Source organism: Poecilia reticulata, chromosome 23 (genome assembly GCF_904066995.2).
Source record: "Poecilia reticulata chromosome 23, P_reticulata-male-v2, whole genome shotgun sequence".
NCBI lineage: Eukaryota > Metazoa > Chordata > Actinopteri > Cyprinodontiformes > Poeciliidae > Poecilia > Poecilia reticulata.
The window spans coordinates 5,974,578-5,990,174 of record NC_088852.1 but is presented as its reverse complement, the minus strand read 5'-3'; the positions used below and the strand labels follow the sequence as shown (position 1 = coordinate 5,990,174).

At 36.9% G+C, this 15,597-nt stretch overlaps 1 protein-coding gene across 5 annotated transcripts in view; it reads right to left on the bottom strand.

Moving 5' to 3' along the window:
• Positions 1-15,597, bottom strand: part of rassf3 (Ras association domain family member 3) — a 55,361-nt gene that overhangs the window by 24,100 nt on the left and 15,664 nt on the right. Inside the window, exons 1-2 of one of the 5 annotated variants that reach the window (XM_081603753.1) lie at positions 3,782-4,071; positions 3,530-3,700 (exon numbers count right to left, since the gene is read on the bottom strand). The exons of 3 other annotated variants lie outside the window; for them this stretch is intronic. In XM_081603753.1, coding sequence (XP_081459879.1) covers positions 3,530-3,652 — 123 coding nt within the window. In that variant the 5' untranslated portion in view covers positions 3,653-3,700; positions 3,782-4,071. Of the gene's footprint in view, positions 1-3,529; positions 4,072-15,597 lie in introns of those variants that run through there. One more of the 5 variants, XM_081603752.1, reaches the window with a different exon arrangement.

The following is a 15,597-nucleotide window of genomic DNA, read 5'->3' as shown; positions in this document are numbered from 1 at the left end:
AGTTTTGGATTAATTACTGCTCTGAATGCGTTTTCTCAGCGAAGTGCCTTCTTTTGATTCTTTATACTCCAGTTAACGATTAATTGATTGCTAAAGTATTTCGGCAATCAACTAATCACAATTAATCATTTCAGTTTTAAAACGAATGGTGCTCCTGGATTGGCTGCTTTGCAAATGCCAGTCAATTCAATTTACTATATAGTGTCATTTTACAAAAGTTTCACAATTATAATGGGTCAATAGGATAATTATTCGGAAATAAGTTGAAGTCACATTACACAGAAAAATTCACAAATACTGAGCTATTATTGGTTGGGATCCACTTTACTTAAAGGAAGGTTATCTGATGATGACACATTACTTCCCTGTTCCACAAAATGGTAAACAATAATATTCAACTTACTGGCTTCATTCAGTTCAAAAACTAAGTAAATAATTTTAATTGCAACTTGAAGTTGCACATTTATTCCAAAGATTATTCATAAATTAAAAATAAAACTGTAATCTACAGCCAGAACTGGTGAGTGAAGGAAGCAGCTGCCGACAGCCATCCAAACCTCAACACAATGACTGTCAGTGCAAACTGCACTACATTTTCTGTGTTAGCCAACACTCTGCAGTATCAAACAAACTGAGCAAGTCATCATCAGATTGTTACTGTTCAGATCAATTCATGCTAGAGGAAGCGTCTCTGCAGCAACACGGCTGCTGACGTCAGCTGCACAGTAAGCCTACAGTCTACCAGACTGGGTTGAATTAAAGATGAGCTGCTGCTTCAGCTGTCCACTGCGCATATGTGCGTGTATGGTTGAAGCAGGGGGGGTTTGGGTGGGATTAACCCGCCGTGGTTCTTCATGTGGTCAGCGTGACATTTCCAGACACAAACTGCCATTCACACACAGACGCGGCCGTTAAATCCCCCTTAGACATGGCTGCTCTGAGTCTGCCCATCAGCTGTCAGTGCTTGTGTTTCTTTGTTTGTCAAACTTTATTAAACTTCAGTTTCTCCTTCATGCAGGTACGCTAAAGTAGCCTGAATGCATGTTCGCTGTATTCACACAATAACTTCCCCATTTTCTCATTTGCATGCAGACAACTGTGTGAGCAAGTCCTCTGAGTTTTAGACAGTCACACACAAAGCTTTATATAATTACTGGCACACATTTTTTCTGCTTAATTAGAAGCATTTTGAAGGTTTTGTATTGTTCAGTCTAGCCCAGATTTTGCTTTTTAGACAAAAATATGTGGGTTAAAGAGATGCCCTGTAACATGACAGCTTAAAGGGGACCTATTATGCAAAACTCACATTTTGCAACTTTTTATTCTTCCAGTTGCGTCTCAACTAAAACAGTCCAAGAACTTAAAAAACAGAACACCAAGCAAGGTTTTTGGCAATAAGTTAAAAGTTTTTTAGTGTCTGAAATACAAGCCTTTGTGAAAAACCTCTCGATAACTAAGTTTCAATCCACTGGCTCTGCGCCGTTACCTAGCAACCCAACCAGAGTTCCAGCACGTTTGGTCAGCTGGTTTTACCGCTGTATAATGGCTGCTAGAAAAGTGTTTTATTGTTCACTTACTATTCAGAAACCACTTGTTGCATTCTTGGTGGTTGTGCAGGAGTCTCAACTAATGCTCAAAGATGTACGGTTGTATAATTGCTGATCTGTTTGCAGCCATTTTTACTGTAAATGAGTCTGGAGGCGTGATCAGCAGCAGCTTATTTGGATTTAAAGTGACAAAGTCCCTAAAACGGCTCAAAATAAGCAGAACTGACCAGATGAAAATCTTATTAAAGAATAATTTTATGCAAAAAAAAAATCTAATGAATGTTTTGTGTAGCTCAAAGATCTGCCTTCATTTGTTCAAGAAGCATAATAGGTCACCTTTAACCTACTGATAAGCAATACATTTGGCAAGAAGTCAATTTACTAAAACCATTACCGTCTCTAAAAGAATTATACTGAACACAATAGTGAGCATAAATACACATTTAAACTAGCTGTCCTTCAGTTCTGCAAATATACAAGCGGTGGTTTCGTGTAGCAGTGCCACACATTCTTTCCCTGGGGGCAGCTCCCCTCCAGTTGTAATTACTGTTGGCATGTGGGAAACCAGCAGCACCCCACTGCAGCTCCAGAGCCACTGTTTAAGGTCACAACCCCTCGCTGCAGCGCTGCATGGGCCGCATTGTCCATCGGCCGAAGCACAAAGGTGAAGGGTCATGCAAGGCTACAGGATCTGCAAGCAAGCGTCGTCTGACAGAACCAGACAAATGTGAAGTGGGGAGAGAGAGGATGAATGGCTTGATTCTGCTACAGTACGCTGAGCTGTCAGGGAGGGGAACAAACCAGCTGTGTTTGCAATGCTGAAACAAGCCGGGCAACTTACGAGGAAGAGTAGCAACTCAAGGACATGCAGTACCTTGCAAGCAATTAAAAAAAAATCACAATGTGTTCCTTACAACCACTGAATGCAGCACATTTGATTAACCTTAAGGTTAATTTTAGAAATAAGAGACTGAAAAACTGATACACAAGTTTGTTTTTGGCCACTTTGAGTCAAAACTTTGTATGAACACCTTTTGCTGCTCTAAGTGATGATTAATGTCCTGTTTTATGCGTTTTGTGTGTTTTTTAATGTCTAGATGTATGTATTCAAGTGTTTTATTTTTCCTTTTGTAATTTTGTTTGGTGTATTTCCAGTTATACTTTTCTCAATTCCTGTGAAGAATCTAAGTTTTAGAAAATGTTCTACAAATAAAATATGTTTTTTGGGATATTTCTGTTCCAGATTTAGACACCTCAAACCTGATATTTACGCCAATTGTTTTGTAAAATAGCTCAAGCTCTATCAGATTTTTTAAAAGGGATTTAGGCCAATACTTTGACTGGACCACCCTAATACTTATCTTTCTCATTGTTCAGTTTTTTTTATAAGTTTCCCCCAAGTTTTCAACTCATCTTTCCCTGTATTTAACTCCATCCATCTTCCCCTGAACTCAGAACAGCCGTCATGTCCCCACTTGGTCACCACTGCATGATACTGCCACCACAATGTTGCAGTTAGGATGGTTTGCTTGCCAATTAAAATACAAAGAAGTTTGTATTTGTAACAATATCTGAATGGTTTTGCAATTCAGCAGTCAGTCCAAATCTTTCTGCAACAGAATCATTATTTCTTCAGAGTGAAAACAAGCCAAACTGGGACCACTGGTCAAATTCCAGCGAAACCAAACTAGAAAAACGTGAAACCTCGTAGCGCAAATGTTCTTGTAAAACTCGCTGCCAAACCTCAGTGAAAATTAAAACTATTCTGTGGTTTTACAATTAAAAGGAAGCCTATGATATAGGTAGAATACAAAGGCATTGAATATTTATAGCTATAATAATTTCAGCTTTAATCATAAGCTTTGCAGGTGGTTCTCGTCTCCCTGTCAGGTGAAACCAAACTTAAACAACAGGTGGGCGGACCCTTAAAAAGAGTCATTTCTCGTGTTCCCGGCATAAACTGCAACTATTTCAGAGGTTACCTTGCTGTCTGTGACTTTCCCGGTAGGTTTTTTGAAGAAAGATGTCCTGGCGGTGAAAAAGTACTCCTCGGAGTCTTCCTCCAAGCTGCTGTAGCCGCTGCTCATCGTGCTATTCCACGTCATTTGCGGGCAAAACTTCCCGACGCGGACCCGGTCGCATTAAAACTCCCCCTTTGAAATAACAGTACTAATAATTTTTTTTTAATAAAATCCCCCGAAGCTGATGTTAAAAACAAGCTCCTGACACCAGACCTGTGGGTGTCTCCGTCAACCGGTGATTCCCTCCTTTAAATCCTCTCTACTGTCTCCCAGTCCTTTCCCTTCCTCTTCTTCGGTCACTGGAATAAGTCCGCCGGTATGGCCGAAACTCGTTGAAATTGTTCCATTTTAAAACGCCAAAAACCCAACTGACTTATTTTGCGAAGAAATTGTCTTCTGAGTAGAAAATAACCTAAAATTTTAACAGTAAGAAAGGGGGGAAACCACGACAAGCTCCAATCATTCGACGTCTCTGCCCGTTTGACTGTTGAATGTGCGACTCCCCTGTGACAGCCAGCCAGCTACAGTGAAGCCCCGCCTATTACAAGAAAGAAACCAATCACCTGTCTTAAAATTTTTACTATGCCCGCCCCATGTAAGCAACAGCCAATCACGGAATTGATTACTATTTTTAAGTCTGGTTAAATATTCAAGGTGTAAAAATATACTTAAATTTAAACTATTTTTTTCTTCAGAAAATTTATTTTCTGAAATCAAATTTTAATAAAACTGAGCTATTATTTAAATTAATTTATTACATTACATTTATTACATTATTATAAAACCACAACTCAAAGAAAAAAATAAAATACTAATAATAATAATACTAGTAAACTCACCGGAAAAACTGGCAGTACCATGAAGTGAAGGAAAATTATTTAATTTTTTAAACAAGTGAAAATCTGAAAGGAGAGATTTCCATTTTTATTCAGCCCCATTTACTCAGACAACCCTAAATAACATTTAGGGCAGTGGTGTCCAAAATCAGTCCTCAACGACAAGTATCCTGCATATCTTTACAAAACATTTAGTCTATAGATGAAAAAAGCTGGAATTGCAGCAAAACATGGTTCTACAAAAAGTTTATGAAGCACAAAAGCTCTTGCAAGACACTGCAGATATAAAACTTTAAAAATTATACTATGTCATAAAGGTTAGCTAAAAGATGTCCAATTATAGATGGGCAAAACTAGCCCAAAAATTATTAAACCACAATGAAGCAGATTCTTTTCAATGTTCTTGAAAAACATTTGAAATAGGCTTCAAGACGTCACTTACTTGCATCAACAAACTGGACATGGTATCTGGATAATCATATTTTCAAATTAACTGATATTTAAAGATGCTCTTCCGAAATAAACAATGGAGAAAATAGCAAAAGCAGTTTTGTTTTTTATTTACCATTAATAACTGAAATTTATCATGACAGCAAATCAAAATTCACATCATTGAAATATTGTTTTAATAGACTACGATTGTCTTCTGAATATCGCTACCTCACATAATGTCATAAATTAAACTAATAAAAGGTAAACTTGTACCAAAGGTGGTTTAAATTACACCAAGGCTTTATTTATATTGAACCATGTTGTATCAAAGCCTCCTATGACATTTTTACGTAGCAACAGCTGCGGTAAATTAAAGCTGCTCTGTTTTCGGGCGTTTTTATTCATTATAGAACATGACGTTAAAGGTTCTTACTATTAAACTGTTTGTGTAGCAACCCACCCAGCTGCCAAAAAGCCACAAAAATCAGAAAAGCAGATTCAGATGCAGAATCTATGCTACATCTGCATTAAATCAGGAATAACCCAATCTCACACATGTACACACTCGTACAGCAGAGGGAGCGTTGCATGCACACGAGCGCTAATTTAAAACCAGGGAGGGTAGAAAAGAGACCAAAATAAATATGCCTCGTGTGGGTCAGCCAAACCAAAATCTGGTCTTTTGAAATGCAACACAGCAAGAGATCTACTCAAAACAATCAGAGTGCTCAGATCAGCATTGCTTCAGTGGACCGCCCAGCGTCCGGCGGGACACGAAAACTTCACGGAACATTCTTTCTTTAAATAATAATAATTCATAGCTTCAAGAGTATAAATCCAGGAGTTTAAGAGATTTAAAGCTCTAATTACCACAGAATAATTTTCATCTTAACTGTTCAAAGATTTTAAGATTGTGCACAAACACATAATTATTTCATTCATTAGCAGCTTTTTACTCATAAATATTCAGGAAATCCCAGTTTAGCTGAAACTACTGCTGCAATCCTGATAAACAGAGAAGTGATTGAAGATGTGCTCATTGTGTTAATGTGCTACTCAGTGACTCTGGCCTGGAGCCAGTCAGATTAAACATTACTCGAATTTCAGTAAAGGCAACTTTTAACCAGAATACACTGGAGTGGATGATGACATGTTGCCCTTTTGGAAAACTCAGCATTCAGATAGAGACAGACACTTTCCAAGAGCAAACAGCAATGCTACAAGATGCTAAACACAATCTCAGACCTGAGACAACACCACATTTTACTCAGGGTTTCCTCTTGTGCATTATAAGCCTGGAGAAATTCTAACTAGGTAAAATTGGTTTGACTAGGTCCAGGCTTTACAAAAAACAACAACAAAAATGCCACGAAATTCTGCTTTGTTTACAGTTTGGATCAAAATCATTTTATTTTTACTGCCTCAAAATGGTCAGGATGGCCATTTGTTGCTTTAATTCTAGAGAATAAATAGCACAGTTGATTAAAAATATATGGCAGGTATTTATGTAATGGCCAGTTTTTAAAAAATTGAACTTGCCAAAAGTACAGACCAATAATCTTGGACATTTCTGGAGCTGTCAGCCTGGAAACAATCTGGGATTCCCAAAACGAGATAAGGACCAATCAAAACAAATCAAATAAAAACTACGAAAGGCCTTCCTAAAGGCACAAAGAACCATTGAGAAATAATTTATGACTTCTACTCATACTTAACATTACTATAAAGACTGAAACGTAACTCAGCCATGTATTCAGAGACGTAGTGACGAAGAGGTCTGCACATAAGAAAGCTGTTAGGAAAGATGGATGATCTGTAGCTCCTTCAGTTACACATTACACACATTCCTCCTCTGACAAACCAGTGATGTTTCCAACACAGCCTGCAGCTCCGATCACAGACTGACAGTACACTGGGAGCTGCACCTGGGTCACCAACCAATCACTTCCTCAAGGTTTAAGAAATCAGCAGAAATTAGTTTTTCTGCTAATTTTTAACGTGCTGGAAGGATTTTAGTTGGAAAAACTAGACGTGGGCTGTTATTAAGCGTTAATGAGATAGAAACAGAGGAAATGACAGGCATGAAACGGTGTTTAAATGCCAATATAGCAGTTAGCGCAGTCTGTTTTCATGCTGCCATAGAGTTACCATTGGAATCTACATGCATAAAATCCAGCATAATTACCTTTACTTATTGATCTGGAAATGATAAGATGTTTACCATTGTTTTAATTTAACTAAGTTGTGTTTATTTGATGCTTAACTGTCAGTCGTGAGTTGTTAGCACGGAGCCGTGAGTCGTTAGCAGGGAGCCGTCAGCCGTGAGTCGTTAGCACGGAGCCTGAGCCGTTTGTAAGGAGTCCCGAGTCATTAGCACAGAGCTATCAGTAAGTGTCGTTATGACAAAAACTGGGATGTTTACTACCAGTTACCTTCGTGGTGCTGACTAACTTGGTAGTTTCCGCCCATCAGTTTCATTCAACTGAATGTGAGGTGGGCTGCAGTCCATGATTCATTTCTTGCATTATTCCAGGCTCCTTTTTGGTTTTGAAAATGTAATAAATTGTATTCGGGAAAATATTAAGTCATATTCGAAGGGCACTGCGCCGTTACCTAGCAACCCCAGCGGAGTCCAGCCCGGTTACCTGGCAACCCGAGAGGAGCTCTAGAACGTTTGGTCAGCTGGTTTTAAAAAAGTGTTTTATTGTTGACTTACTACTCAGAAACCACTTACTGCATCTTTGTTGGTTGTGCAGCAGGCTCCACTTCTGCTTTTCAAAGATGTATGATTGTATAACTCTGTGTTCTGCCACATTTTCATTTAAAATGTTCAGATATTTTAGAGCTCAAGAAGATTAACCGACATCTACCTCATATAAGTGCCATGCTCTCCTAAGGGAGATCCCAGCAATCTGTTCATGTTTTTTCTCTGGAACTCTGTAAGTGTAAACAGCAAAAAATCTGAATAATTTAATGTACAGAAGGTTTTCAGGAACAGATGTCAGCTCCTAACTGTATTTGGCTGCTTTTAAATTAAGTTTATCTAGTCTGTTGCATCTGCTGCCTGATTAAATTACCCTATATTGGCTAATTTGGAGCACATAGACGTTAAACCTTTAACTTTTTTTTTTTAAAGATGCATCAGTTTGGATTTCAATGGAGTGTTTTAAAGTCTAAATTTTGCTTTTTCTGGGTTACAGCAGTTAGGTCCTGTGGGAAAAGCAGTCAGCGGCTAAATGTCTGGTTAAAAATTAATCCGGTTTAAAAGCAGACAGACCTCAATGTGTCCTGGGTGATGGGACAGAAACCACCAGGTGGACATGAAGCCATAAAACAAAGACATGGCAGTTATCTCAACAAAACAAAATAAAATCAAATTGCTTTTGGCTTGTGTTTCTTATTTAACGGAAATACAGCAAATGCTAAATCTGTTTTTTTTCCAACACTGATGGGATATTGACAAAGTTTTGCGCACATTTGTAATGGAAATGCAGATTTAGAAGTTGCTCTTGCTTTTGTTTTTTATCATTTTTTGCTTCATACGGTTTGTTTCTGGGTTACATTGGGTGAAATTCGAAGACTCAATTTCACTCAAGAGTTCAAACTTTAAGGCATGCATCACACACAATGCTGGATTTTGTTATGGACCACATGGGCAGTTGCCCAGGGTGGCAATAGAAAGCGGGGCAAACTAGCATAAGAAAAAAAAAAACAAAGACAACATATCAGTCAGTTGGGCCTTGAACATGACTTGTGGCAGACTGTCCTCCATTTTATACACAAACTGGAGGTACTGGTGCATTGCACAAGGTGAATAAATGTAATTAAGGTGGATAACCTGAAAATACAGTAAACATTTTCATCATTTAATCTAGAAATATATTCCCCACTCTGACCAGGTTTGTGGTTTATGCCACAAACAGACAAATGACAAACTTGCATGCCGACCCTGATGCTTAAGAGCTTACCTTGTGAGGCTCTCTGTGTTCAGGAGTATTTATTAGTGGGGAGTGGTTTCTTTCTTCAGCAGGAAGGTGTGTTTGTGGTCTAATTAAAAGGTAGGAAGGTTGGGGGTTTGAGTCCCTCACAGCTGCTTTAAAGATGGGAAACAACAGATGGGGATTTTACTCAGGGAACTCCCCCAACTTCTTTCACTTAGTTAATAATTAACACTATTTTATGCTGTAGGAATTAGACCTCATAAAACTTTGTCTTAACTGCAACAGAGAGGTCAGGTTTTTATAGGGACAGCTTTAGACTTCTCAAAAGCTGATTATGTTTGTTTAATTTATGTAAACAAATTAAGCATTTGATCAATCTGGAAGAGGTCAAAGCAGCATTTTTAGAAATAGGTTTAATATTTTTTTTTTTTACACATCTTCAGTATGTATGCATGTATAAGTCAATCTAAACAATAACATGAAAACAGGATTTATAACTAGATTTTTTTGTATATTTTATGTATTGTTTCTCAACATAATAATAAAAAACTCACATTAACACACGAGGAATGAAGATGTCACACCCAAATAGATTAAATAATCATAAAGTAATCAAACATCAGGCTGTTAATTCTATTTGAATAAATTATACATAATTAATAAGAAAGACACAGTATAGTTACAACTAAAAATGTATAATGAATTCAGATTTATATAAACTTATTGTACACAAAATTAACTAAATAAGAGGTTTTGCCTTTTATCCTGCATTTAATTAAAGTTTGGAAATTTACAATTCAGCCCCCATTGTTGCAGAGAAAAAAAGAGTAAACAAAAAATGTTTTTTTTTCTAAATTACAACTGAAGGCTTCATGCTTAACATAAAATTTTTGTCTGAATTTATAGTGAGAAAAAAATGAAAAAAACCAAAAAACTATCCTTAATCTTTCTACATGTTGCATGACAATCACAAATTGCTTTGATAGATTCTTTAAATGGTTTTAAGAGCATTTAGAAATAAAAATCTAAATGCATTTTAGAAATAAAAATCTATTTTTAAAAAAGTTTGTCAACATTACATTTGCGTTCCCAACAGGAAGAACCATAAGTGGATCAGCTCCTCTGTCAGGAAATTAAATGATGCACTGACATTTTTACAGCTTGATTTTGCATCAAATGTCTCAAATCGGCTTTAATCTGAGACATTTAACTCAATTTTATTTTTTTATTTAGCACATCCATCTGGCCTTAAATTAGACTTTAGTTGAATCAGTGCTGAATTTCTGTCCCGAGTCTCAGACTCAGACAATGCATAAATCAGACATGATGCATTCGGTTAGTTCAACATGAGAAGATGCCTGCAGTGTATTCTTTTTTTAATTTGGACTCTGATTGTGGTTTCTGAACGTGTCCCAGCACACTGTGATCTATTGCAGGGTGTGCGGCCCAGTATTTTACCCTGACAGACAAAACACTGAGTGTCTCATGATCAAAGAGTGGAGGAATGCTGCCAGAGGATCACATGCAGGCCCGGTGTATCGCATAATCACAGACAGAGAGCCAGAGATGCAGGATTAAACACAAACAGTTGCTGGAAAAAAAGATGCATTGGGAGTAAAGACGCATTAACACGCGCTATAAACTGCCAACCGACTGAAACAACAGAGTAGATGTACAGCTGTAACCAGACACACACCTAAATGGGCAAAAAAACACATGCAGTTATTTTTAATCTACAGTTTAGATGCGTTTTTACTTCTAGAAGTGTATTTGTTAGGTCAGACACTGATGTTGGATGAGACTCTAATCCTACGTGGTTCAGGTGCCTGCCAACCAATCCACACCAAACTTTCTAAAACTCCTAAAAACAACCCCACACCTTGATCGTCCTTTCACCAAACTTTAAACTTGACACAATGGAGTCAGTTGCTGCTGTTATGGTAACCGCTAACTTCAAATTCATCCATCGGATTTCCAGAAAGAAGCAGGTTTTCCACTGACCATTTAATTGCGCAAACTGGAATCAGAAAATAAAATTTGCTTAATGGAAACGATTTTTTTGTATCACATGAGTCATGTGATCAACAACCGAATGTTACTACTGAGAAAGACGGTGAAGAAGAAGACAACAGGAAGTGGTAGGAGGATCATGGCGCTGCATGTTTTTTAATGATTTATTGCATAAACAAATTTATTCATGTGTGATTTAATTTTTTTTTATTTAATGGCAACTCAGCTATTGCAAAATTGTGTTTTTTATGCTAGCTGCATAGCAACAAATATTTGCGCACCTTTACAATGGAAACAAAGATACAGAAGTTTGATTTGTCCCTCTGGAGAACAGATCTCCTCTACTCTGGTGTATACAGGAGTCGTTTTACACCACTTCACTCGACGCTTTGATTAACACTTGGTGATGCAAGTCTGGGATGAAGCTTCTCAAACCAGTTGAGCTCTCATCACTTGTGTGGCCACCAGACGGTTACAACACTGACATTTACATTTTTGTTTGCATTGCTCTTAGCTTGCGGGATTTAAATAGTGGTGCAATAGACAGTTTGTATTTTTTTTTTCTATCCTATTAAATTATCAAAGAACATCCAACATGGCAATCTTTGTTGAGTGTTTTAAATTGGTCTTGAGCAATAGCTTGGCAGGGTTTCTAAACATTTTAAAATCTCCATAACATTTTCTGATGTAAACAAAGAAGATTCTAGAAAGAAATACTGGTAGAAATATCAGGCCTCCACAGCAGATGAACAAAGTTGTTGTTTTTTTCTGCTCAGCACAGATTTTTGATGAATAAAAGCTGCAGGTCTGAACTGAAACAGCAGAAGGGAGTCTCTGCAGTAACAGCATAACTAAGTCAAACTCACACAGACTCAGCTGTGATTTATTACCAAGATAAACCTTCCTGACTCTCCCAACACAATCTTTTACTATCCTTTTTAAACGCTCTTCATCAGGAATTTAAACTTTTTAAAATCCAACTTATCAAATTATACAAACTAAGCAAATTTAACTTTATGGTTTAATTCTTTCCCTTCTGTTGTTTTATCATAAAAAACAGACGCCTTTGTATTTAAATATCTTCCTATTGGTTTCATCTTGTTGCTTTAATCAGAAGCCTGAAAGCGTGCATTCAGCACTTTATGTTGTTGACAGCAGGGCCACGGTGCAAGAAGCCTGAATGAATGCTGAATGTGGGTCATTTACAGTGCACTCTTATCCAAGCCAGTCAGTTTCTTGGATAGAGATCATCCAACAGGATAAGGACCTGGGATAAACACAAACAAACAAATGCTGTGCAACATGACAGCAGTTCACTGGGAAGTCCCACCCTGATGGGTATCTACGTTTTCCTCTGAACCACCAACAAAAAAACGGGAAAAAATACTTCTTCCATTCATGAGAAGAAGAACATGCTGGATTAGAGTTTTGAGTTGACAGATCTGCAGATCTGGTTTAGACTTTTATCCTGAGTAAGTAAACACAACTGAAAAAGACCTGAGTTTGTAGATTCCCAGCTTGAGAAATTTTTCAAAGAATACATGTAAATAAGGCAGCTGAGGAGAAAGGTTAAGCATTAAATACAACTAATAGCATTGCATTAACTATTACTATGTATCTTACCATCTTTAGACTGGTTAGTTACCCATTGCTGCAACAACTATTGTTATAGTAGCTTTAACTCGTCAAGAAATACTCAAACACATTAATTATACTAACTATGAGCTTACTTTTCTTTTAACAAAGAAATAAAAAGATGTAACAATAGAGCCAACTGGAATTCCAAACTTTTCTAACTTATTGTTGCAACTAGCTGTGCTACATGCTAATACTAGCTCATATATAGATGAACCCTTGAAATTCTACATTATGGACAGGAGAAAGACATAACGTTACAAAGAAGATTAAAAAACACCCTGCTCATGAAACATATTTTTTGGGTCATTTTTTTTAGTTTATTTTATTTCAGTTCTATTGTTCTTTCAGTTGTAGTTATTAATGCTTTCTCTGTGCTGTTATATAGCCTTTTTTAATTTCATTACATCAATAAGTTTTACTATAACTATAAATGCCTTTCATAACTAAGACTTCCTGGTTAATATCTTGAAATTGGCTCAAAGGATACTTATGGCAACAAGAAAGCTACAGCAGTGAATGTTGATGAAAAACAATATTCCTGAAGCTAAAAGAAACGTAAGAACAGCCTAACTGCAGGATACCATTTATCAGCCAAGCTACATTCTCAGTGGTTTGGTTCACATTAATTAGACAGTAAAAAGCATCTATTAGCCCATTAGCACACAGTGACAATAACACACATGGGGGCTCGTCCGGGATCTTAATGGATATCTTAATGCCTTTAGCATTACAAATGTATGAAAGGAAACAACTGCAATAGAAGAACTTGGATTTGATGAAAACAATATTTACAAAGCTAAAAAAAAACATGAGCTCACCAGGTAGCAACCATTTGGCTCAAAATCAAATCTTTATAAAAGATTTAATAAATATGGGGGCAATCAGCAATAGCTATGAAAACATAATTGTTGACAAAATAAAAATGAAATAAACCCTGTAAATTTACTGTTACAGAAAGATTTACAAATATATCATAAAATCTCTCTGCTTCTTTACATATGTTTTATCTCAGAATAACACTTGGTGATGTTGCACATGTTAGCTCCCAGAACTGAGGAGGAAATCAGAAGGACCCATCTGCTGGTGGGTCTCTAAGCTGCAGGCGGGGTGTCCTGTTTCAGCTGACGATGTTAGAGCTTTGTTTGTCAGACTGAGGACTTAATCCCAGACAATCCATGAAAAGATTACAGTTCAAAAGTGAGTGTTATATTTCATCTCTGTCACTCATTCTGCTGTTACTCAAATGTATTTTCTGTTTTATTACTGTTCTGAGATAACTAATTGAAATGTTAATTTTAATTTTGCAGTTTAAAAATTTATTCTGATTTATTGTTTGAAAATTGATCAGCAAAAGAAATTAATTTGGTGGTTTAATTAAAGCATTGGTTTATATTATATTATTAAATGTAAAAGTGTTATCCTCTAAAGGATGGCCTAGCTCTAGATGAGACAATACTTTTGTTCAAGTAGTCAAAAAATAGGAACTGGATCTCTTGGACGTTTTAAAACAGCCCACAGATTTCTGTACTCTTCCTAATGACAGAGAATATTTGGTTTCTGTGGAAACGTTGGGGTCTTGCTTCAATTTGAAAACAATTTGCGGGATTTGGAAATGTTTTTCTCTCCAACACATGTTTACAAGGGATCCGTTTCACCATTAAAAGGCTATATGATCAGTTTAACTTGGGACTAGATATCTAAAAGACACTAAATACAGTTTAAATTTATGTACTAGCAAGAATTTCCCAGATCTACCTCTCCCTCTCTGCGAAACAAGGCAATTCATGGTGCTTTACATGATGAAAGCATAAAACAAACAAGCAATAAACATGACTTTTTTTTTAATGTCATTAACAAAAATCATAGACTAGTGGAACTGCTTCTCCTCGTTTGGTTCTGATTCTGGGGATTCAGAACAGACTAGAACCAGAAGACCGGAATAGTGTGGAAGGTTGATAAAACAGTAGGTCTTTAAAGGGAACTTATAATACTAAATTCACATTTTGCACATTTTTGTTCTTCCATTTGGGTTGCTACTGCTTCTAAAAACAACCCAATTGCTTACAAAAAACACCCAGCAATTTTTTGGTAATAAGGTAAAGTTTTTTGGTGTCTGGAAAATCAGTCGTTTCAAAAACCTCCCGATTGCTAACTCACATTCGGCAGGCACTGCCTCGTTACCTAGCAACCTCAGCAAAGTCCAGCCTCGTTGCCTAGCAACCCAAGTCGGGCTCCAGCACGTTTGGCCAGCTGGTTTTACCGCTGAAGAAGACAAGTGTTTTGTTGTTGACCTACTATGGAAAAAAAAAACTTTTGTTGGATTGTTGTTGGCTGTGCAGGAGGCTCCACTTCTGCTTTTAAAGACGTGTAGTTGTATAATTGCGCTCAAATGTAATGAACATGTTTTGTTTTTTCAAAGAAGCACAATAGGTCACCTTTAATGTATTCTTTTGCTAAGCCATTCAGTAATTTATAAACCAGTACAAGTATTTTAAAGGCTGTTCTCCAAGCTTCAGGGAAGATGGAGAACGGGTGATGTGCTCTATCTTCCTAGTTTCCAGGTTGTTGATTAGAAGACAGAAAGAAAGGGAAGATTGGAAGAGATATACCAAAAAGAAGTGTGATAATTACATGGTGATGGTGTTTGTTTACAGGGATGACTGCATGAATTCAGATGTTTGATAGTGAGTGGGGGAAGATGATGAGATACTCAGACACTTGAGATTGTATTGTCTGCTTTCCTGATGTTTTATGATGCATTTTCTCTTAGTATCCTGCAGTTTTATTTGATGTATTCCTGAGTTTTGAGCAAATAGGCATGATTAATTTGGTAATCCACATACAAATTCTGTATAAGTATCAATATACTTAAACATAATGTTTAAGTAAATGCCAACCAAGTTGAATGTAGAGCTTTACAATTCAAAAAGTAGACAAAATGCAGCATTTCTTCTATTTTCTGAGATAGCAGCATTTTTCTGTTTCATTTGTATTTTTATGTATTTGTGTGTTTTTGAATTTCTCCAGGCATATGTTTGCAGTGCATTATGCGTTTGCACCAGCCGACCTCATAAGTTGATTTGTAAGTTGACTCTTACAAAGTTTAGCAATCTCTTTCATGTTAAACAAACAGCTTGGCTTGCAGACTTGAATTCTCCATTTTCAAGAAAAT